Source organism: Rousettus aegyptiacus, unplaced genomic scaffold, assembly GCF_014176215.1.
Source record: "Rousettus aegyptiacus isolate mRouAeg1 unplaced genomic scaffold, mRouAeg1.p scaffold_m13_p_1, whole genome shotgun sequence".
Taxonomy (NCBI): domain Eukaryota; kingdom Metazoa; phylum Chordata; class Mammalia; order Chiroptera; family Pteropodidae; genus Rousettus; species Rousettus aegyptiacus.
The window spans coordinates 59,476,878-59,501,000 of record NW_023416284.1 but is presented as its reverse complement, the minus strand read 5'-3'; the positions used below and the strand labels follow the sequence as shown (position 1 = coordinate 59,501,000).

At 33.1% G+C, this 24,123-nt stretch overlaps 1 protein-coding gene across 7 annotated transcripts in view; it reads left to right on the top strand.

Annotated features, from left to right (window-relative positions):
* COL24A1 (collagen type XXIV alpha 1 chain) overlaps positions 1–24,123 on the top strand; it is a 290,158-nt gene that overhangs the window by 197,102 nt on the left and 68,933 nt on the right. For all 7 annotated transcript variants that reach the window (XM_036235919.1, XM_036235902.1, XM_036235897.1 and 4 more), the window contains 10 exons: positions 1,073–1,126; positions 1,586–1,639; positions 2,970–3,023; positions 3,179–3,286; positions 17,248–17,301; positions 18,912–19,019; positions 21,982–22,035; positions 22,295–22,348; positions 22,978–23,034; positions 23,754–23,807. In XM_036235919.1, the coding sequence (XP_036091812.1) occupies positions 1,073–1,126; positions 1,586–1,639; positions 2,970–3,023; positions 3,179–3,286; positions 17,248–17,301; positions 18,912–19,019; positions 21,982–22,035; positions 22,295–22,348; positions 22,978–23,034; positions 23,754–23,807 (651 nt within the window). The remainder of the gene's footprint in view (positions 1–1,072; positions 1,127–1,585; positions 1,640–2,969; positions 3,024–3,178; positions 3,287–17,247; positions 17,302–18,911; positions 19,020–21,981; positions 22,036–22,294; positions 22,349–22,977; positions 23,035–23,753; positions 23,808–24,123) is intronic.

Here is a 24,123-nt window from a genome sequence, read left to right as displayed (position 1 = left end):
ATAACTGTACATCTATATAAATACATGTATATGTTACATATATAGCATACACACACACATATATTACACACACTTTGAGAGAGAGAAGGACAGAAAAGAAGAGAAAAGGGGGCAAGGAGAGCAGGGAGGGAAATGCAAAGCATGCTCAAAAACAAGATAAATATCTCCAAGAGACAAAATAAAAAATAATAAAAAATAAAAAAACACAGTACAACAGCAATTGTAGTGATCCAGGCCTAGAAATAGCCACTGGACAAACAGAGACTCATGGACATGGACAATGGACTAGTGGTTACCAGAGGGTAGGGGACAGGAGGGGAGTGGGGAGGGGAAAAAAAGAAAAAAAATTCAGATGAGATGACTGATACACATGTATATATGTGTATATATATCTTATTGGATATATAAAGATATAATTGTATATGTTTACATAAAAATAAATGAATTTTTTTCAAAAAAAAAAAAAAGAAAAGAAAAGAAATAACCACTGGTTGCAAGAAGTTGTATGTTTTCAAGGTAAAAGGAACCAAAAGCTTCCCAATTGGACCCACCATAAAAGGAGAGAGTAGAATAAATGTCATAGATAGACAGATATAATTTTATAATGTGAATAAATTTGTCTTCTTTTGTGGCATGTTTTATAAAACCAATACAGAAAACTAAATTTTTAAAGGAAATGAGTTCTGAGGGTCTCAACAGAAATGGATGAGAAGGAAAAAAATATAGAATAATAAGAGTACAAGAATAGAAAAATAGAAGAGGAAATAGAAAGTAGTTTGTCTTTGACCAAGAATTAAAGAATGAGAGGAAAATATTAAAAGAAACTGGACTTAAAAGTCTTGAGTTTAGGTTATGCTGTTTTGGCATTTAAACCATTAAAAAAAATTAAGTCCTAGAAATTATCTGGTTTTGTGCCATTAAGTTTTTAAAGGGGCAGACATCAAAGAGCCTTTCCTGGACACATATCTTACCCTTCAGCTAAAAATTACCACCATCTTATGACGTTGTGACTGCTTTTTTGTAACTGGTGAAAGAATGTGTGCAAACCATGTGTCAAATCATTCTCTTCTAGGGACCTTCAGGTATTGAAGGAGAATCTGGTCTGCAAGGAGAGCCAGGTGCAAAGGTAACCTTCCTAAATAGTAAAAGGGAAGTTCTCCAAACTTTCACGATTGAGTCCCCTCTGTTTGCCACATTTTGGCAAAATCATCTTGAAAGCAGGTGAAGTACAGCATAAAAAATAGAAAGTGTTCTCAAATGAGAAAAAATATTGGTTAGAAAAATATTATCTGTATATATGTATACAGATTTCTATACATATATACAAATAACATATATAACGGATATACATATATGATATATAAAAACATAAAGTTATATATCATATAGATAGATAGATAGAGATAATATATGAGGGAAGGGATACAAATGATAAAGCTAATGGGGCCAAGTATCAATAAATTAATCTGGAGAAAAGAAATGGGAAGTGGTTTTTGGAACCCCTATCCTCATGATATGCCGTCCATAATTATTAGACATGCAGTTTTAGTAGAAAAGGGTTTACTCTTCCCCTTTGTTTCTTCAGGGAGATATTGGACCTGCAGGCAGTGTTGGAGTTGCTGGGGAACCAGGGTTACGGGTAAGTGCCTAATGGACAGTAGTTGCTGAGAAACTGGGGTTTTCAGTAAGTACCTACTGGAAACCATTTCAATGCACTGTCCACCTGTTACAGAGACTCAAAACTGAGCCTGAAGACTTGAAAAATTGCATAATAAACCTTTCTAGTGCTTAAAGAAGAATTTTTGTCTTTAACCCATAATTTCAAAGCTGCATGCCAAACTCTGTCCACATTTTAACTTAATAGCATTGAGAGTCCTACCTTTATACATCCTTTACTCAGAATCAGGTGTTCTCTGCAGAACCCTTTGCAAATATGAGGAGTCACTGTGATTGTCACTAATGTTAGCATTAAGAAGAAATTCACAAATACGATCAACTCTCAGGATATTTCCTGACCTAACAAAACAGACAAACTATTGAAATCTACTTTATGTTTTAAAAAAACAGCAACAGAACACTAGTCATACAAAATTAGCAAGATTCAAGGAAATAATTGGAAACAGTAATTAGATAGTTTACAGAAGTTATTCTAATGTAGACAGGCTTTAATTTGATCTGTGGTAATTTTTTTTTCCCCAAGATAAGAGTTCCCTAGATAATTTTCTGACCTTTTTTTTTTTTTTTTACTAGAATTCAAAGTAGGGAGAAATATTTTGCATCCAGTTTCTTTTTCATTTTCCATTTTTTTGTTGTTCTTTGTTTTTTTGTTTTGTTTTTTTGCAGGGTAGCAGAAAGTGTGAGATTAGAGTAATGGGAGTGTCAGTGGTGGGACAACTGTGAAAACACACTGATTAATGTGCTTTTAAATATTTGGATAGCAAGGGAGCAAGTACTACCTTTAGCTTTGTAAAGGCTGGCTCTAACATTTCTATAGCTTCTTAATGTACCAGGACCTCCATTTTTGCTTCTCTGTACAAGAGAAAATACAAACTCTAATAATCAGGTACACTGAATTTAACTAAATTGAGTTGTATTAATCCACATTGATTCAGTATAGCAAGGTACTATATAGTTTTGTGAGATGCAGTGTTTAATAGTCCTTGAACTCAGAAACACAGGTCTAGCTATATAAATTTCCAGAGCTGCCAAATGAATATGTTACCTTTTATTATCTAAAAGTAATTCATATTCTGGGACCATCTTATATTTGAATTTACAACACTATGACTCTTTATCTTCAGAGCTATTCTGGGAAAATTAAATCATGCTTATTATACAGTCTGATATTTCTTATAAATAAAATAGAAGTAAGAATAAATGTATATAAACCTGCTACTTTTTATAGATACCAAGGGCAAAAAAAATTATTTAGCAAAATAATAAATCTTATTGTTTCTGCTACAAAATAGGGTGAACCAGGAGCTCCTGGAGAAGAAGGTCTCCAAGGAAAAGATGGATTAAAGGTAAATTATATTTTTAACATTATGTATAGATATTTTTGTTAAATCATTAAAGTATTACATAAAACTATTAATATATGCTAAAGAAAAATCTGCTTATTGTGAGGTATAGGTATTTCATTGCTTTTCCTTTCTTAAAATATTTTACTGGACTGTAGGGGAACCCAGGAGGAAGGGGACTTCCTGGAGAAGATGGAGAAAAAGGAGAGATGGGCTTACCAGGGACTGCAGGGCCCTTGGGTAGACCCGGTTTAATGGGCCCTCCGGTGAGTACTGCTGGTTTATTTTCAAATACTTAGTGAACTCAGACCTCTGTATGTACACACACACATACACACACGCACGCACGCACGCACACACACACTCTGACCCCCATTACACGTCTGCTGAGTGATTGGAGGTGTGGAACTGTAGTTTGAAAGAGGGACAAACCAGCGAGTGATTATCAGCCTACCTAACATCCAAGGAGGAAAGACACTTTTTCCATGTGTCACATAAGCCATTTAACTTCGTTTTTTTCCATCTACTTTATAGAGATATAATTGACACATAATATGTAAGTTTAAGATATACAGCGTGATGATTTGATATATGTATATATCGCTGAATGATTACCATAATAAGGTTAGTTAACATATCTGCCACCAAAAATAGTTACCTTTTGTGTGTGTGTAGTGGGGATTACAAAGCTTTTTTTCTCTTACCTACCTTCAAGCATACAGTCATCACTATGTTATGTATTAGATCCCCCATAACTTATTTATCTTAAAATATAAATTTGTACAGTCTCTGTTTCCATGAGTTGAATTATTTTAGATAACACCTATATGTGAGATCATGCAGTATTTGTCTTTCTCTATCTGACCTATTTCACATAGCATCACACCTTCAAGGTCCATCCATATTGTTGCAAATGGCAGAATTTCCTTCTTCATATAGCTAGATAATATTCCATTATATATGTAAACCATATATATACAAAATATACACCATAGTTTTTCAAATATTAGTTGACAATATATACATTAGTTTATTTCTAGGCTTTTGGTTCTTTTCCATTGGTCTATATGTCTGCTTTAATGCCAGTACCATACTGTTTTGATTAATATAGTTTTGTATTGATATAGTTTGAAATTAGAAAGTGTGATACCTCCAGCTTTGTTTTTCTTTCTCAAGATTGTTTTGGCTTTTGTAGGTCTTTTGTGGTTCCATACAATTTTTAGTATTATTTTTTTCTATTTCTATAAAAAATGTTACTAGAATCTTGATAGGGATTGTATTGAATCTATAGATGACTTTGGACATTTTAGCAATATTAATTATCTGTGAACATGATATCTCTTTCCATTTTTTTTTATGTCATCTTCAATGTCTTTTATCAATGTCTGATAGTTTTCAGTGGAGAGATATTTTACCTCCTTGGTTATATTTATTTCTAAGTATTTTATTGTTTTCGATGCTATCATTAACGAGATTGTTTTCTTCTTCGGATCATTCATTATTAGTGTGTGAAAATGTGATGAGGTTTTGTAAGTTGATTTTTTTTGTCTACAGCTTTACTGAAATCCTTTATTAATTCTAACAGTTCTTGGTGGAGTCTTTAAGGTTTTCTATATATTAAGATCATGTGATCTACAAACAGACTTACTGTCTCCTTTTTTCCTTTCTGATTCAGATGCCTTTTTTTTCCTCATGCCTAATTACTCTGGCTAGGACATCTAGTGTGTTAGGTAGGAGTGATGAGAGTGGGCATCCTTGTCTTGAGCCTAGTCTTAAAAGAAAAGCTTTCAACCTTTTGCTATTGAGTATGATGTTGGCTGTGGGTTTGACATGTTTGGTTTTATTATGTTAAGATTAATTTCTTCTAAACCCAGTTTGTTGAGAGTTTTTATCGTAAAAGGTCATTGAATTTTGTCAAATGCTTTTTCTGCATCTATTAAGATGATTATATGTTTTTTATCTTTAATTCAATGAATGTGGTATGTCACATTGATTAAGATGTTGAATCATATTTGAATCCCTGAAATAAATCCCTCTTGATAATAGAGTATAATTTTTTAATGTACAGCTAGTTGGTGGTAAGGCCACCAACCTCTTGCACAGTTGAAAATCTATGTGTAACTTTTGACTCCCCCAGAACTTAACTATAGTCCCTCAATATCCACAGGGGATTTGTTCCAGGAATCTCTTCTCCACCACAGATACCTGTGGATCCTCAAATCCCTCATATAAAATCACATAGAATAATGTGTAAGCATCCCTCTGAATCTGCGAATTCCCAATCATGGATCGAAAATGCTGGTTTTGATTTATGGTTGGTTGAATACCTAGATACAAAACCCAGGGATACAGAGGACTGACTTTATATTTATTTTTAAAAATCTGCATATAAGTGGACCCACACATTTCAAACCTGTATTTTTCAAGACTCAACTGTATTGTTGAATTTGGTCCGCTAATATTTTATTGAAGATTTTTGCATCTATTATCGGGGTACTGGCCTGCAGATTTTTTTTCTTGTGGTGTTTTTGTCTGGTTTTGTTATCAGGGTAGAACTGGCCTCATAAAATGAGCTTGGGTGCATTCCCTTCTATTCAAAATTTTGAAGGAATGTGAGAAAGATTAACATTAATTCTTCTTTACATTTTTGGTAGAATTAATCAGTGTAACCTGGGTTTTTCTTTGTTGAGAGGTTTCTCATTACTGATTAAATCTCCTTATTCCTTATTTGTCTATTCAGATTATCTATTTCTTCATTATTCAGTCTTGGTAGTTAGTAAAAATCCAGGAATCTATCCATTTCTTTAGGGTTTCCAATTTGTTGGAAAATCACTGTATATAGTAGTCTCCTATGATCATTTGTTTTTCTATGTTATTATTTATAATGTCTCCTTGTTCATTTCTTTTTTTGTGCCCTTTTTTTTCTTGGTAAGTCTAGCTAAAGGTTTTTCACTTTTGTTTAGCATTTCGAAAAACCAACTCTTAGTTTTATTAATCTTTTCTATTGTTTTTCCAGTCTCTATTTTACCTATTTCTTTCCTAATCTTTATCATTTCCTTCCTTCTGCTAACTTTGGCCTTAGTTCTTCTTTTTCTACTTCCTTGAGGTGTAAAGTTAGGTTATTTATTTGAGATCTTTCCCTTTTTTGGATACAGGCATTTATAACTATGAACTTCCTACTTAGGACAGTTTTAGTGCATCTCGTAAGTTTTGGTATGTTGTGTTTCATTTTTGTTTCAAGATATTTTTTTCTTTCCCTTTGATTTCTTTTTTGATCTATTGGTTGAGAATGTTTTTTAATTTCCATACATTTGTGAGTTTTCCAGCTTTTCTCCTGTTGTTGATTTTTAGTTTTATACTACTGTGATCAGAAAAGATATTTGATAAAATATGTATCCTTCTGAATTTGTTGGAACTTATATCGTGGCCCTACATATAATCTATCCTTGAAAATGTCCTATGTGAACTTGAGAAGAATATGTATTCTACTACTGTTCAGTGGAATATTTTGTATCTGTCTGTTAGGTTTATTCGGTCTGGAGTATTCAAAATCACTGTTTCCTTATTGGTTCTCTGTCTGGATAATCTAGCCATTGTAGATAGAAGTGTTAAAGTTACCAACTATTATTACATTGCTCTTTTTTTCTCTTTTTATTTCTGTTAGTGTTTGCTTTATATGTTTAGGTGCTCCAAAGTTTGGTTCATAAATATTTCTAATTAGTATGTATTATTCATTAATTGACCCCTTCATTATTATATAATGACTTTCTTTTTCTCTCATGACTGTTTTTAGCTTAAAGTATATTTTATCTTATGTGTGTACCTATTCTTGCTTTCTTTTGCTTAAAATATCTTTCCCCATATCTTTACTCTCAGTCTTTGTGTATCCGTAAAACTTAAGTCAGCCTCTTGTAGGCAGTGTGTAGTTGGGTCTTGTTGCTTTATCCATTCAGACATTCTAGGACTTTTGATCGGAGAATTGAATTAATTTACAATTAAATCAATTATTGACAAGTTAGGGATTTCTATTGCCATTTTGTTAATTGTTTGCTGACTTTTGTAAATCATTTCTTCCTTGCTTTCCTCTCTTGCTACCTTCCTTTTTGACTTTGCAAATTTTTGTAGCAATATACCTTGACTCTTTTATCATAATTTTGTATATCTACTACGTGTTTTTTCTTTGTGACTCACATAAAATACAACATCCTATTTCAAGCTGATAACAACTTTCATAGCATGCAGAAACTTTACACTTTTACTTCTTTCCCCTTTCACATTTCACATTTAATGTTACAGTTCGTATCTTTTTATCTTATGTAACCAGTACCAAATTATTGTAATTATAGTTATTTTAGACATTTCTTTTTCAACTTTTAAACTAGAGTTGTGATTTGTACATCACCATTATAGTATTAGAGAATATGAATATATATTTATCTTTATCAGTTTTATGCATTCATATACTTTTACATTAGTTATAACTTTTTATTTCATCTTGAAAAATATTCTTTAGCATTTCTCATGAGACATGTTTAATGGTGGTAAACTCTAGCTTTTTGGAGGGGGGAAGGAGTCTTTATCACTCTTTGTTCCTGAAGGACAGCTTTGCGAGGTATAGTATTCTTGGGTAACGGGTTTTTTCTTTCAATATTTTGAAGATATTTCATTGTCTCCTGGACTGCAAAGCTTCTGCTGAGAACGCTCCATATAGTTTTATGGGGGATATCTTGTATGTGATAAGTAATTTTCTGTTTCTACTTTCAAAATTCTTTCTTTTATTTTGACTTTTGACACTTTAATTATCTCAAAGTAACCCTTCTCAAATTCAGCCTATATCAGGTCCTTAGTACCTCAAGAATCTAGATGCCTATTTATCTCCCCAAGTTTGCAACATTTCAGCTATTATATCTTTAAATAGACTTTCTGCTCCTTTCTCTTTTTCTTCTCCTTCTGGTATTCCCATAATGCATATAGTTTAATTTGGTACTATCCTCTATATATCATAAGCTTTCTACACTCTTTTTTTTTCTTTTTATTTTTATTCCTCTGGATAATTTTAAATGACTTATCTTTTAGTTCACTGATTTTTTTCTTCTGATTGTTTAAGTCCATCGTTGAAGCTTTCCTAATTTCATTTAGTTTTCTGTGTGTCTTATAGTTCACCTAACTTCTTTAAGAGCATTATTCTGAATTCTTTGTCAGACAATTCATAGATTTCCATTTCTTCAGTGTCAGTTATTAGCTTAGGACTAATCAAGGACTATTTCATTCTTTTGGTATTGTTACATTTACCTGATTTCTTATAATCTTTGTATCTTTACATTGGTATTTGAGCATTTGAATAAGCAGTCTCCTCTTCCAAACATTACAGATTTGTTTTGGCAGAGAGAGAGCCTCACCAGTCTGCTTAGCTTGGGATATTGGATGGGTCTGCTGGTAGCATTTGTGGGCAGGTACAGTTTACTGCTGGGGTCTCCAGTTGGTTGAGGTCCCTACTCATGTTCTGAGGAAGAGGTGAGGTTGACTGATCTCTGAATTTAAGTTGGCCTCCTGACTGGGCTCCACATTCTAGTGGGGACACTGAATAGGCACTCTGGTTAGGGCAGAATGTTAGTTGCACTGTGTGGTCAGGCGGGATCCCTAGCTGGTCTCTACTGTTGTCTCTGGTAGGGTGAGGTCTCAAGCTACATTTCCTGGAAAAGCAGTATCACTGATTGGACTCTGTAATTGGGCAGGGCCTCAGGCCGTGCTCCCTAAGTAAATGATGCCACTGGCTGGACTCCATGTTCAGGTGGAGCCACAAGCATAGCTTCACAGTTGGACAGAATTTCAAGCTCAGCACAAGCTTGGGCCGAGTTTCAGGCTGAGTTTCATGATCAGTTAGGCCACTGGCTGTGCTCCTATGTTGGATGAGGCTGCTTGCCATGTTCTCTAGTCATGTGTGGCCTCCAGCTATATATCACAGTTGATTGGGGCTGGAAACTGTGCACAATGGTTAGGTGGGGTCACTGTCTGGGCTCCTTTGTTGGGTGGAGCCACAGGCTATGCTCTGCATTTGGACAGGATCACTGGCTGGGCTCCCTGTGTTTAGCAATTAGACAAGATAGTAGGCTAAACTCTGTCGTTGGGTAGGACTGTTGGCTGGGCTCTGCAGCTCGGGTAGTACCATAGGCTGGGCTCCAACTGCCCAGGGTCACTCTTCAGGTTCCCTGGTTTTGAGGGGTCAGAGGCTATGCTTTAACAGTTAGTCAAGACTATCAGCTTGGCTCCCTGACAGAGTAGGGCTCTAGTTTTGACTCCACAGCTGCCCAGATTCTCTAGCCCAGCATCCTGGTCAAGCAGGACAGGATTCTATGCTTAGATATTGGGTATGGTGGCAAATTTGCTTCCCTGCCCAGGCAGGGCTGTATAACAGACTCCACAGCAGCTATGGTCCTTTGGCTGGAGTCCAAAATCATACAGAACTGCCAGACAAGCTCCCTGACCAGACAGGACTACTAGCTCAGCTCTACAGATAGGAAGACTCACTGGCTAGGATCTTTGCTCGGGAGAAGCTGCAAACAGGAATGCTGTCTACCAAGATCTGAGTGCTAGTTATTGTGAACCCCAGCCCTCTTCTCTGGCTCTAACTGATCCTCAGTGGTTAAGTCTCCAGATTTCCCCTAGTGATCCTCATGAAGTGAGACCTAAATGGGCCACCCTGGAGGCATTCACAGTGCTGGGAGAGCTGATTGTCCGTTTTGGGTTCTCTTTTTCCACTGGACAAATGATAGGCCAAGGAGTCCTACTCAGTGTAGTGCTCTGCCAGCCTGGGGAAAGAACAATGCAATCGAAGTGAAACCTGTCCTCTTACTCTCTAATGTGGTCCTTCTTAGTCTCTGTGCTTCAGGGGATGCTTCAGACTCACCCTCAGGTTCTGAGATTTTCACAGTGGTGTCTTGTATCTGGATAATTGCTACTTCACCTTCTTCCAAGCAGGGGAGGGCCTAAAGTCAGGAATGACTTGTGTCACTATCCTGATGATGTCACCTCAGCTATGGAACTTCTGTCATAAAGTCCTCGAAGGAGAATATTTTGTGGTTTCTTAAATTTGATTTGATTGACTATTTCTAATTTTTTTTCATCAAACTGACATTATTCCTATAGAGTAACATCCTAGATCCAAGATGAAATAAAAATTCTTACAAGCATAATTTATCAAAATCTAATCTTAACTTGTAACATTACCTCAAAGGAGATTCTGTTACATTGAATAAATTCTCTCATCTAAGGGGACATGGAAGATGTAAATAAATAATGAGAACAGCTTCTCTCTTGCTTAAATGCTTCATTTATGATATTCATTGCATTCTTCCAGATAAGTTCTTACTGGTCATTTTACTGTTTTACTTTACTCTTCCCTCTTCCTTATCTCATATCTTTAAACATGGATTCACCTCAAGATTTTCTTTATTTATTTCTGTAAATATTCTTGTTTTTGAAGATATTTTCATACTTTGGGAGTCATCACTTGTGACTCTACCAAAAAATGATTTCTCTTGGCTCTGTACCCTGGCAGTCTTATTCAGCCTTTTAGAGACTGTAAGTTAACTTTAAAGCCTGTAGGTCTCTTCCCCCAGAAAGATCATAGTTCTTCAAAAGTAGAAGCTCTGTCTTTACTCCTTCCTATAAACCACAGAGTCCAGTACTTTTGTGGCCCAGATTTCTACGTAGTAAAGACTGAAGAGAGGTGATCATGAGTAAACCAATCACGCAAGCAGATTGGGAAACAAAGTAGTCATGTACAAAATTTGGAGTCTTCACATTTTACTATGTGTTTCTCTTCTTCAGCTTCTGACATCCAGATCATTGTATGTCCTATCAATGATAGTCCTTGCTCCAGTTATCTCAATTAGATTTCCAAGAATTTAAGAGGAAACTATCTGGAAGAATATAACAAATACCATAAATGAAGCACAAACTGTCCATCTCACCATTTATATCAATTACCCATGATTATAATTCTTTCGACAATAATTAAAATGATGCTATATCACCTCTTAATCAAAATAATAGGTAATTATATTAGCATATTTCAAAGCGACATTTGAAAATTGAGAATGAAACAGAAGGGTCACCTGGATTTGAGCATTGGCATATTGAGTCTTTTTCCTCCCAGTTTTACAGAAGTTATAAAGTGCTCATTTTTCCTGTCTTCCCCTCCTAGTGCTAGAAAACTATGATGGATGTTTCACTACAGCAAATACAAAGCATTATGGAGTCACTGCCCACCCCCCCCCCCCAAAAAGTATCTTAAACACCACTGGTTCAGACACTGAGCAATCCAATTTCACTTATATGCTGTCATAGAATCCTTCCAATAACCCATAAATGCTTTATTATTCCCCATTTTACAACTGACAAAACACAGACTCCAAGAAAACTAACAAGCTTATTATACTTGGTAATATAGCAGATGGCATAGCTGGCTCTAGTTCCTTTATTTTCTGACTTCTGTGTTTTTAAGTCATACTTTCCATGAGGTAACCAGCCTTGGGCTTATATTTTGCCTTTATAGGGTTCTTGATAGTTTTTATCTTTTTTAGAGGATTCATCAGGCCTGGACACACAGAGAAGGCAAGTAACAAGTGCCGAGGAAGTGTAGTTATCCTCCTGAGAATTTTTATCAAATTTGTTTCTCTACACAAAGTTCATTAACAAGTAGTACTTTATCATGGATTTTTTTTTTTCAATCAACTAACCCAGTTTTTTTTAGCAGAAACCTAGAAGTTGGTAGGGCGGGAAACACAACTAAGAAACAGAAAGGCCTAACCATGCCATGGTATAATATAGCCAGAAATTCCAGATAGAGATGATGCAGCATGACAGCTGATGATTAATGAAAAAGGGGCTCAGCACAAGGCATGGAAAAATGATAAACACAGATTTCATCTGCTTTATAATTTTTCCCAGGAGCAATCCTGCCTTGTACACATCTTTGGTGCCTTTTTTAGTAACGACACATGTGCATTTCTTTTTTATTCTTTTTGTTGTTCTCTTTGGAATTTTAAATGCCTTTCAGCTCATAAACTCTGTAAAAATACCATGGCATATTTTTTCAAAAGAATTTTATGATCCAAGGAACTATTGCTTAATCAGACAGACTGCTGTTGGATTTATTTTTGCACTTTTAAAAATTCTGCCTTAGGCGGTGTCACAAAGATGCTACTTTAAATTCTTAAAAATTAAATAAGAAAGTGAGAAAAAGTAATTGAACTTTTTTAAAGTAAAGAGATACTCTTCTTTCTAGAAGATTGAGAAATGAGATCTGGGTTGAAAAATAAGGCAGAGTACCATCAATAACAAATTCTCAAATCCAAGACGTAGACTTCTTCGACTAGAAGAAAAAATTGTCTATTTTGTGCTTGAATTCTGCGCTAAAATGCTAAGTTGCCTAAATGCATAACTGTGTGTGAGAAAAGAGTTTGGAAGCATCTGAGAAGAAACATCTGCCTGACGAATGGTCTGTCATCCATTTCTTAAAAAAAAAAAAAAAAAATCTATCACTGTGGTATCGAAGATCTAAATAGATGTGACTATGGACTCCAAAATTGAATGTATAAAATGAAATTGTCTTGTTTTATTCTTTTAGGAAAAAACTTGGTTAAATTTATTGAAGTGTGATTTTTCCTATATGTTTAGGGTGGTATGAAATTAAGTAGAGGTGACTATTTTAAGAGAAAATGAAGCAAAATAAAGTACTGTTTCTAAGAAGCCTTTTAAGAACCTTAAGAGTAAAGTCAGAAAGATGAGAGGAATGTCAGTAGTTAGAAAAGAATGAAAAGGTATACATGACTCTTGTTTCTGAAACGGCTTCCTCAAAAACCCTGAAAATCAGTTGGAAATATGAGGTCAGTGACATTAAGGAGTAAAGGATAACCTAAATCTTTATCTTCTGAAACATTCTTATATGACTTCGGTCTTAGGTTTGTTTGTTCTGAACAGTTGTGCCTTAAAGCAACTCAGAAATAGAAAGAACCCTGCAATGACCACTATACAAGAGTTGTTCAAACCCTTGCTCTACCACTAAAGAGCTGTACATTGCTGGGTGAGTCATTCTTTGGTTTCTTAGTTTACACATTACATGTAATAAAGGGGTTGGAGCTATGCAGAACATCCCAAGGAAATATGTCAGGGAGGATGCTGTATAGGCTCCTGCTTCTTCTATTCCTGCTTGAGTCCTAAAAGACCCATGAACAAATAAGTAACATATTATCTTCTCTACTGGCTTTCTTTAGAAAAAAAGGTTCTATAGCTTTAAAAAAGCATTAGCCCAGATATTTCCAATTTTTAATTACTCTTATAGACTGTGACTCTATTAAATGTATTTGTTTATTCACTCATTCAACAAAGTTTACAAGTACCTTATATGAACTAAGAACCCTGATAAGCATTGGAAATAACAAGGGGAACAAGATTAGTGAAATCCCAGTTTCAGATTTTATCATATTGTGGAGGAAATTAACAATAGACAGGATCATTGCAGGTTGTGATAAATGCATGATGGAAATAAATAGGGTGATGAAAAAGAATAATTAGTCAAGGAAAAGGAAGCCAACTAGTTCAAGTTAGAGAAGCCTTTTTCCCCTAAGGCAATAAGAGAAGGCTTCTCTGGATATGTGAGGATTAAGTTGAGACCTAAAGAATGAAAAGGAACCAGTCATGCAGAAAACTTGGGGAGATCCTTCAAGGTTTATGGACAAGCAAGAACCAAGATGTGAAGGTGAGAATAATCTAGGTATTTTTGTAAAACTAAAGAGAAGTTATTGCAGCTGCATCACAGTAAATAGTAAAAAGTTGTTTGAGATGAGCTTGAAGAAATAGATAAGAAGTAGATCATGAAGGACCTTTGAAACCACGCCAAGAAGTTCGAGTTTTATTCAAAGTATAGTGAGAAGCCATGATAAGATTTCAAGCAGAAGAACATAGTTTTTAAAGGGAATCACTCTATAACTTCCAAACTTTAATAATAGCTAGCGATATTGGCCATCTCAAGGGATAAAATAAATTCTGGGAAGTAAACAGAACAAAATAAATTTGAATTACAAAAACATATTATATACCAAGACAATTTAACATAGAAAGAATGGTCTTTGTTGAAAGCATACAGTACTTCAACAACTCCATACTCACATGCAAAAGAATGTTTGACCTTTCCTTTACTACACACAAAAATTAACTCAAAATGGGTATTAAACCTAAATGTACGAACTAAAACTATAAATGTCTTAGAAGAAAAATTAGGAATAAATCTTCATGACCTTGGGTTATGTTTTCTTAGTTAACACCAAAAATATGTGACAAAATAAAAATTAGATAAATGGTACTTCATTAAAATCAATAGTCTTATGTTTCACAGAACACCATCAAGACAGCAAAAGGACATCCATAGAATGGGAGAAAATATTTGCAGATCATATATATAAAGGTACTTGTATCTAGAATATATAAAAAAACTTTTATAACTCAATAATAAAAAGGTAAATAACCCAGTTTAGAAATGAGCAATTTAAAGATATTTCTCCAAAGAAGATAAACAGTTGTCCAATAAGCACATGAAAAAATGCTAAACATCCTTCACGATTAGGAAAATGCAAATAAAAACCACAATGAGATACCATATCACATGCACTAGGGTGGTTATTTCAAATATAAGTAAATAACAAGTGTTGATGAAATTGTAAAGAAATTGGAACCTTTATACATTGCTGATGGGATATAAAATGGCGCAGCTACTTTGCTCATCAATTTGGCAGTTTCTCAAAATGTTAAACATCGATGATATGACCCAGCAATTCTACTCCTAGATGTATACCCAAGAGAATTTAAAAACAGGATTCATATAAAAGCTTGTACGTGAATGTTCATAGAGGCACTATTTATGGTAGCCCGAAAGTGGAAACAACCCAAATGGTCATCGGCTGATGAATTAATAATGTTTATTAATAAACGCAGTGTGTTTGTGCAAATGGACTATATTTGGCATTGAAAAGGAATGATATACTGATATATGTTACAACATTGATAAACTTTGAAAACATTATGCCTGCTCAGGAAAGCCAGTGATAAGAGACCACATATTATATGAAATGTCTCAGATAGGCAAATCTACAGAGACAGAAAGTAGATCAGTGCTTGCCTAGGGCTGGGGATGGTGGAAGTGTGGGGGAGTTGGGAAGAAATGGGAAGTGTCTCTTTTAGTGGTGATCAAAATATTCTAATATTGTGTGGATGGTTGTAGAATTCTGTAATTGTACTAAAAACCATTGAATTATATACTTTAAATAGATTCATAATGTGGTACATGAATTATATCTCAATAAAACTGTTAAAAAATAGATGTAAAGTGTTACTTCTGAGACCATATAGCTACTCCCACAAAGTTTAAAATAATCAGTAGGAAATCACAACTCCTTCCTCTATTTTATGAGTAGGCTGAACATCAAGCCAACTATTTCGTCAGTGTGACATTTATATAAAGACATTCTTATTTCTGTAATTATTGAGGAAGCCTATTAAAACATGCACATTGTAGAAGATGTTGCTGTTTTTCCAGTCTTCTCTGTGAATCTCTAAATACACAAATGGTTGCAGTCATATTAACTTTTAATAGTCAACATTTTGGAGCAAAATATTACATGAGTGTTTTAGAGCAAGCAGAATAATAAACCAGCCTAATATTAATGGAAGTTCACACTCCCACCCTCACCCCACCCCCCAAAAAGGAAAAACAATCTGTCTTTGGAGAGGAAAAACTGTGCATAGAACCTGGAAGACTTTTCCAATAATAATGGCAAAAGAAAATTCAATGCAGAATATAGACACCTCTTTTTTCACACATAATAAGTTCTCCAAATAAGTGCAAGTTTACTGAGCAAAATGATCTGAGATTCACTATTGGGCTCTTCAGTATAAAATCTAGTCCTTTCTAAGCTTTACATGTATTATCTCATTTAACTTTAATAGCCCTATAAAGAAGTAGTATTTTAACCCTATTATATAACAGGAAACTGAGGACTTTAAAAGTTATATAATCTACCTATGGTCATACAGCTGTTAGCTGGCAGAGCCAGAATATGAAACTGGAGCAATCTGACTTTTAAAATCTCACATCTTTAACCTCTGTGACAGTCAATCAGCCTCTTTTTAAATTCATATTAGCCACAAAAAAGTGTCAGGTTACTGCAACTATCATTTCAACCTCTGGATGCAGCTAGAATTACAGCAATAGAACTTAACTACTGTGACCTCTAAATTTAGCAACTTTCTGGGGCTAGAAGAGCATTTGCTCAAGAGCATAGGTTATGAGTCATTTCCTTAGGTATCTGTTTATTCGTTCAACAAATATTTATCAAGAGCCTACATAGCACAGTGGTAAACCACAATTTATTTCTTGTCTGCCTCATTTTTGGAGTTTGTCAAGCTTTGGGACACACCTTTGAGATTTCCATTTTCATTTCCAAATGATGCAAGGAATGCCGTGATTAATTATTAGCCATTTTAGAACTTGCAACCTGGCTTACTGCAAATCCCATTTAAACCTGACCATTATTGACCTGCAAATTCACATGGCATCTAAAATATTTTAGTCACATTTTACTTTAAAAAAAAAGTGTATATTGTTTCTATTTGTATCTAAACTAGATTAAAATGAAAATATTGTTTTAAGCAGTTCAATATGACTACCTCTTTTTTCTCCATGTATTTTCCTCCTTTTTTCCTTGACCTATCAAAGAATATTTCTTTAATTCTCTACTCCAATGTGATTTTGAGATTCTCCCTCACTATGATTAGATATATTTTGTAATCCTATACATTCAACAAGATGTTGAATGCACAGCAGCTCATAGAAGTGCTGAAATGGATATGTTTGAATCTACTTTAATTATATTCTTACTAATTAAGATGGGTATACTGAAACCAAGTAATTTTCTTCCTATAATAAAGAACTGTTCAATTTTGTCTATCTCAGCCAGTCTGTGTATGTGAATTTTACTTATTATTAACAGCTGTGCTTCTAAATCATCATGACCTCTTTTTAAATAATCACACAAACATAGTATATTGTAGAAAAGTAGCTCTTATTTTCACTTAGTATTCAATTCAGTGATTTTGTGATATAACTTTTTAAACATTCTATCTAGGACTTTCTTTAACAATTTATTTATTTTTTATCTTGAATATTCAGGGACCTGAAGGAATCATGGGAATTTCGGGAGAAAGAGGTCGTCCAGGAAAAAAGGTAAATTTTTTTACAACTTTTTTTGTTGTTTTTCTTTTTTCTGATGTGCCCAGCGCTCCATAGAATGCAGTGATCTTTTTGTTTGCACTATATATAAAGTAATAAAGATATACCTGGCTTAAAAGAGGACATTTGTATAAATTAATATTTAATTTCTCTTAGATATACTTATCACCTTAATTATTTGAAGGCAAATTTTCCACTTTATGGTTTCCAAAAAGATCTTTGCCTTTCCTTCTCCTATTTGCCAAAAATTCTTTAGTAGGCTATAGGGTGGAAAAGAGAGAAAATGAAAATACTATACCATTTGCTCTATTTAGTAGCAACTTTAGTAAAATGTTTAAGAGAAAGGAATATGACTAGAATTATTTATGGGTTTGTTATTATGTTTTTCTTAATTGAAAAAGTTAATGACTGATTTTATTTTTCTACATATTAACTAAGAAATTAAGAATGTTTTATTTGCTTCTGTTATATTTTCCTTAAAAAGTGATACATTTTTAAAATTTTAGCACATCATACTTAAAAATTTATTTTTATATGGGATCAATAATTCATCTGAGTATTGGTGAAACAGAAATTATTTTCCCATTAACCTCCAATTGTTCTGAATATATTTACTATATTTAACCTCAAATCACAGCATATTCTAGTTTCCAAAGTCCAGTTCTATCATTTCTGCTAATATACACTTACTTCATCTTTCTCATAATTTGGGAGTAGTATAAGAGATAATAAATAAAGAAAAATGAATGAAATAAATTTTAGTTGCCATTCTTGCTCATAAATATTGAAGTCTCTTTTTATCACACATAATTTTATGCCTAAAATCAACATTATAAGTGGGACAATAGAAGTCCTTACAATAATCTGCATCCTTGAGAAAGCCTATAAATTATAATGAATGCTAAAAATTTTCTGATTGACTGTGATCGCAGTTAAGTGTTTCTTTGTGTTTACTTGAATATCAATAATAGAAGAGGTTGGTTCCCATGCACAGAAAATGAATTATATAATTTAATGTTATTTAAAAGCAGTTATGTTTTGGTACTAGAGAATGATCGGTCAGCCAAAAGGAAAACAGAAGGTAACTAGTTTTCGGAAGTATGTGAGATGATGTATAACTGTTACAGATTTTTAAAGGCAAACTTCAAACCAGTGAGTGATCATCTTGAATATACAGAACTGTGCACTAGAGCCTTTTGCATGAAACAGAGCTTTGTGGAATTGAAGTTCTCTGTAGAGACAGGCTTCTTGTTTTCCCATGATTACAGTAAATATATGAATGCATGCATGCGTACATATATATATATACACATGCATAAATTTCAAAATAGAAAACTTAGTTATTTGTAAATCATCATGAATACCAGATCTCCTTTCTTGTTTGGCCAAAATTCTTTTAACTTCATTTTCTAAAATTTCTTTTAATTATATTTTTAAAATAACCTATTCGGTGATGGTATGTTATAATTGCCAGCACAGTTACTATTTATAGAATTTTACTTACAGAATATCATCTTGAGTCATTCAGGTATATTATATAGTTAATTAATCTAAATGTAAATTTGTTTTTTTCTTGCTTTTTCTTTTATTAATGATATCCACAGGGTGATAAAGGACAAATAGGCCCCACAGGAGAAATTGGAAGCAGAGGTGCTCCTGGACAAATTGGGGAAAGTGGTCCTAAAGGTGCCAGAGGAACTAGAGGTGCTGTGGTTAGTATTTGATTTGTTTCCAGAACTGAGTTCACTGTGGATGGAAAAGAAATGCATCCATGTCCTTAAAGCTTCGTCCCTTGATTAATTTTACAGAGAAAGCAATAGTTCCATTGAAAATAATCTATCTCCATGGGACGTGGAGAATTGTAAGCATTCCACAGTACTTAAATGGCTTAGTGGTTTCTGGACATGAAAAAGGAAAGAGGAAAAAACTCAAAATGGAAATAAAATATGAAATGAGGTTTAAAAATATCAGATTATAACTCTTAACCTAAGTAGGAAAGTTTAAATGCCTAGCACTTAAAATCAGGATTTAATATCTGCATAAAACTGTGCTGTCATGGTTGACAAATTGCTTCAAAAATTAGGTTTACTTGAAAATGGGTTTTCTTTATATGCTCGTACTCCACGTGCTTATTTAAGATTATTTTTCTAACCAGCTGCCATGTCTCCATAACATATAATAATACTTGATCTTGTACATGAACTTTACGTGATGTTAGAAACAAAGGTAACATGATACTTCTGAACCTATAATAACAAAATTATATTGCTAATATATTTGGACCTGTTCAGAAAGTCACAGCATGAAAGATACAAACATTAAGAGATTATCCAATTTAGTCTTTCCACATTTCATAAGCTTATTTATAAAATGTATGTGTATTTCCTAGTCTCCATTTAAATGTTACAAATGCTAGACTTTTCACCAAGACCTTCTGGAGAACATTGCATAATCCATCTGTTGTCTGAGCAAAGTTTGTCACAGGCTCATCTTACTACTTATGGTCATCTTACTACTCCAGGTCTTTCTTACTTTCTTTTATTTAAATTGCCAATTTTTTTTTCTTTGACTTATTCATTCAAAAATATTATATAATGTCAATAATTTTTAATGAACATAAGAACTAATACCCAAAGTGTATTATTGCTTTCAAGGTAGGCTCCCACTTTGGATTTTCTCTAAAAAGAATATTCAGTTTTTAAATTTTGACACATGTTCCCAAACTACTTTCCAGATATGCACTTTTCCAAATGTACATTTCTCTCACCAATACTTCATGTAAACTCTTTTGATGTTTGCCAATCTGATAAATGAAAAAAGTGTGTCTCATTTTCTTTGAATTTACATTTTTTTCTTTGGAAGTTGCCAGTTTATATGCATGCTTTACATGCTTTTCTATTAGGTTGCCTTTTTTTTATTGATTTGTAACAGCTCCTTACATATTTTAGATAATATATTTTAATGTTGTAAAATATATGACAAATTTATTTCCTTTTCTTTTATTTCCTCTAATATTTTTTATGATATATTTTTTCTGTACAGAAGGTTTTAATTATTACATAGTTAAATTTGTTGGTCTTTTCCTATATAGTGCTAGGTTTTATTTAATTTGTTTGTTAGAAATATTTTCTGTACTTAAAGTATATAAAAATATTCCTCTCTTTCCTTCTTCTAATATTTTTATAGCTTTATTTTTACCCTTAACTCTTTAAAGCATAGTTGTTTGTTTTTGGCTATGACATTAATTGTAAAGGACTAATTTTCTTCTTTTCAAATTGATAACCAATTGTCTCAATACCATTTAATAAACAATTTCCCACTTTTCTGAAATGCTGACCTCACTGTCAACTAAACTCTCAAATATTCTTTCTTTTTTCTATTTTCTTTCATTTTCTCTATTTTCTTCTCTGAATCAGTCTGTTTCTGGGTTAATACCATATTATTTAAATTATTACACTATTACAGTATCTTTTGCAATCTGTTGGACCAAATACTCCATAATTCATTTTTCAGAAAAATTCAGCTCTTACTATGATTTGCTCTGTCATGTAAATTTTAAAATCAGCTTGTCAAGTTCCTCTAATATTGAATCTTTCAGTAGAGAAACACCTTATATCTTTACATATACTCAAATCTTCTTAAATATCCTTCAAACTTTGTTGTTGTTTTTTTATTTCTGTTCTTACACCTTTCTTGTTAGGGTTATTCTTAGTTTCTTAAGAGTTTTATTATTTTTAATGTAATCTTTTTTAAATTATATCTTATTGATACTAGGTAAGAAATCCGTTTATTTTTATATTTCGACTTTATACTTGAATTAATTTAGGTGATTCTCATGAGTTCTTTAGGTAAATAATCATATCATCTCCCCTTTTTTATTATTCTGACTTATTATATTGATTAGAACTTTTGGTTAGTTGATATTTGGCTAGTCACATACCTATTCTGTGTCTTAATTTACTCGTCTTCTACTTGATACTCAAAACAGGAACACTAATCTGGAAACTTTTTGATCTTATGAAAGGACATTTTTAAAGATATTTTTGCTTTCTTTAATTGTCTGGGCCATCTTTTCAGTAGTTTAGGGGCATTTACGAATTAGCCTTTAATATGTGTGGTTTCCACACCTGTAAAATATTGATAATAAGAGAAATCATAGGGTGATTGCACACAAGTTTTCAGCCATTTTCATTTTAACAAATTTTACCAGAGCTGAAACAATGTTCATTAAAGCATCCAAAACGATCAGTGAATACAGAGTTCTCCTTGATCCCTTAATGAGAATATAAGAAACTATAAGGCTTCACTCTTGAATATTCCGTGATGCACATCTACCACAAACTTAAACAAATACAAACTACATTTCCAAGAATTTGCTAGAAACCTGTAGGATTCTGACCAATGAAAGTATTTCTCTTAAGTGATTAAGGTTGTTTATACCAGAAGTAAACCAAAAAGGCATTTGTGGGGGACGAGCAGGGAGAGACTTTTGAAGTTTTTCTTTTTTCAGAAGAAAAATAAGACAAAAGTTAAGGTGTTATCTCTTTCGTTTTCTCATTTCAGACTAGGTAAAATTCCATACCTTGAAAAGTCTAAATTTTAAATAATAGGAATATAGCTTTAATGATTTAAACAATTGTCTCTTTTCTTTCTGATATTTACTTTATTTTTCAGGGACATTTAGGATTGATGGGACCTGATGGAGAACCAGGAATTCCTGGATATACAGTAAGCAATTCTACTTATGGAAATAAGAAAGTACGTATTTTCATGAAAACATTTATATGAAGATGTTATCCCAAATATACAAATTAAGATGAAATCTCCATGATAAATCTTTTTAATATATTTAGGCCTCATCTCTCTATAGAGTGAATCCTATTTTTCTTTCAAGATAGTGCAATACCTAATGGCATGTCCCTGGTGATATTAAGTGGAGCATCTACAAGTGATATGGAGAATGTCTACTTACTTGTCCTTTTGTTAGGGTCATCAAGGTCAACCAGGACCTTCTGGATTGCCAGGACCTAAGGGAGAAAAGGTGCGTGTGTGTGCGCACTCGCATGCGTGCTCACATGTTGACTTTTAATCCTAAAGTTAAACATTGAATTCATTTGTTCTTTCTGAAAAGAAGCATTTTTCAACTGGGAAACACTGCAAATTCTAGGAAAAAACAAATAACAAGGAATGAAAATTTCAGTAAATCATCAAAATGTCTTCCATAGGTTGTTTCAAGATTGAGATGAAATAATATGTTAAAGTATTTTGGAATCTATAAAGCTCTGTAAAAGTAAAATAAAATACTTATTGAAAGAGATTATGAGACTCTAGATTGAATGACTATAGTACATTTATAGTAAAATGTTTTATGAGTTAAGAATAGCTGCAATAGTACTCCTCTTGATTTGTAATATTATTGGAAACCTGACACTGAGACAATTCTTAAGTTGCTTTTTATGTAATTAAAGCAGATTGACACTTTGAAGGAGAATCATACGCAAATTACAACTGTGTAAAATATCATATGCTAAGTTTTATAAGTAAAAGTTTCTATTTAAAAAGTATAAAATCAGATTGTATATTTCATAACATATTAGAAAATATTAGGCTGCATATTTTAAAGGTTATTTTATGAATTTTCTCTTTTATAAATTACTATCTTTATTATAGGGTTATCCAGGAGAAGATAACACAGTCCTAGGACCACCTGGGCCTCGAGGTGAACCAGTAGGTCTTTTTCTAAAATTATTTTGATATTTCAAGATAAAATGAAATTACGATAATAGATTCACAACATCAATCACATCTTTTCAGAGTTATATTTGGTTAGTTTTATAATGTGATTTTACAGGAGAGTACTATTTATAGTTATATAATCTAAATTTGAAAGCTATAACCAGGGCATATGTGAGTTTAATACAGTGACTTTGTCAGTCAGCTATTGTTGTAAATTAAATGGGTAAAATAAAAGTGTTTAGTTCACAGAAATAAATATAATTGGTTAAATTTTCCATTTTCACATTATATCATATAGTGTCTACTTTAAGGTTTAAAATTAATAGGTGCAGTTTTTATTTTAGGTCAATTTTCTGTCTTAAAAAATTTTAATTTCACAGATCAAAAACAATAGAATTCCTGACTAAGAACAGTAAAGTAGGATTAGCTATTAGATACTTTTAAATTTTTCCAATTAATGAAATTAAGTGACTGGTCCTGCTTAAATCTTTTTCAGTCATTCTAACATTAAGTAAAAATGCACGTTATTTTGACTTCGTATATAACATACTTTACGCATCTGAAAATTTATATTGTTTAATTGGAATTGTTTCTTCAATATTTGGTTGCATATTTTTAGAAAAAAAATTCCATACTAACTGTATCATCTGCATTTACAAGTACTTAGACCCAGCTGTGAAACTGATGGTTTTTGCATGTGGTCTCTGTAGGGTCCAATGGGGGAACAAGGAGAGAGAGGAGAGCCTGGAGCAGAGGGATATAAGGTAATTATTGCAAATTTTACACTTTGCTACTAAGTTTGAATAGGGTTCTCTGTGGTTCTGCTCAATTTAAATGAAAATAAGCATCATCGAAATAATTAATATATCTTATGTTTTTGATTCTGAAAGAATTCTAGCTCTTTGTACATGTTCCTTCTTTCTAGAATTATCTTCATCTCCTCCAATGCTGCTTTTCTCTCATCTATCAAATTTGAAATGTTGCTTCCTGAGAGGCCTTCTCTAACTGCCCTTTCTATCCATCAATTTATATCATATTACTCGGTTTCCTTAATGATATTTAATGTTCTCTGTACTATCT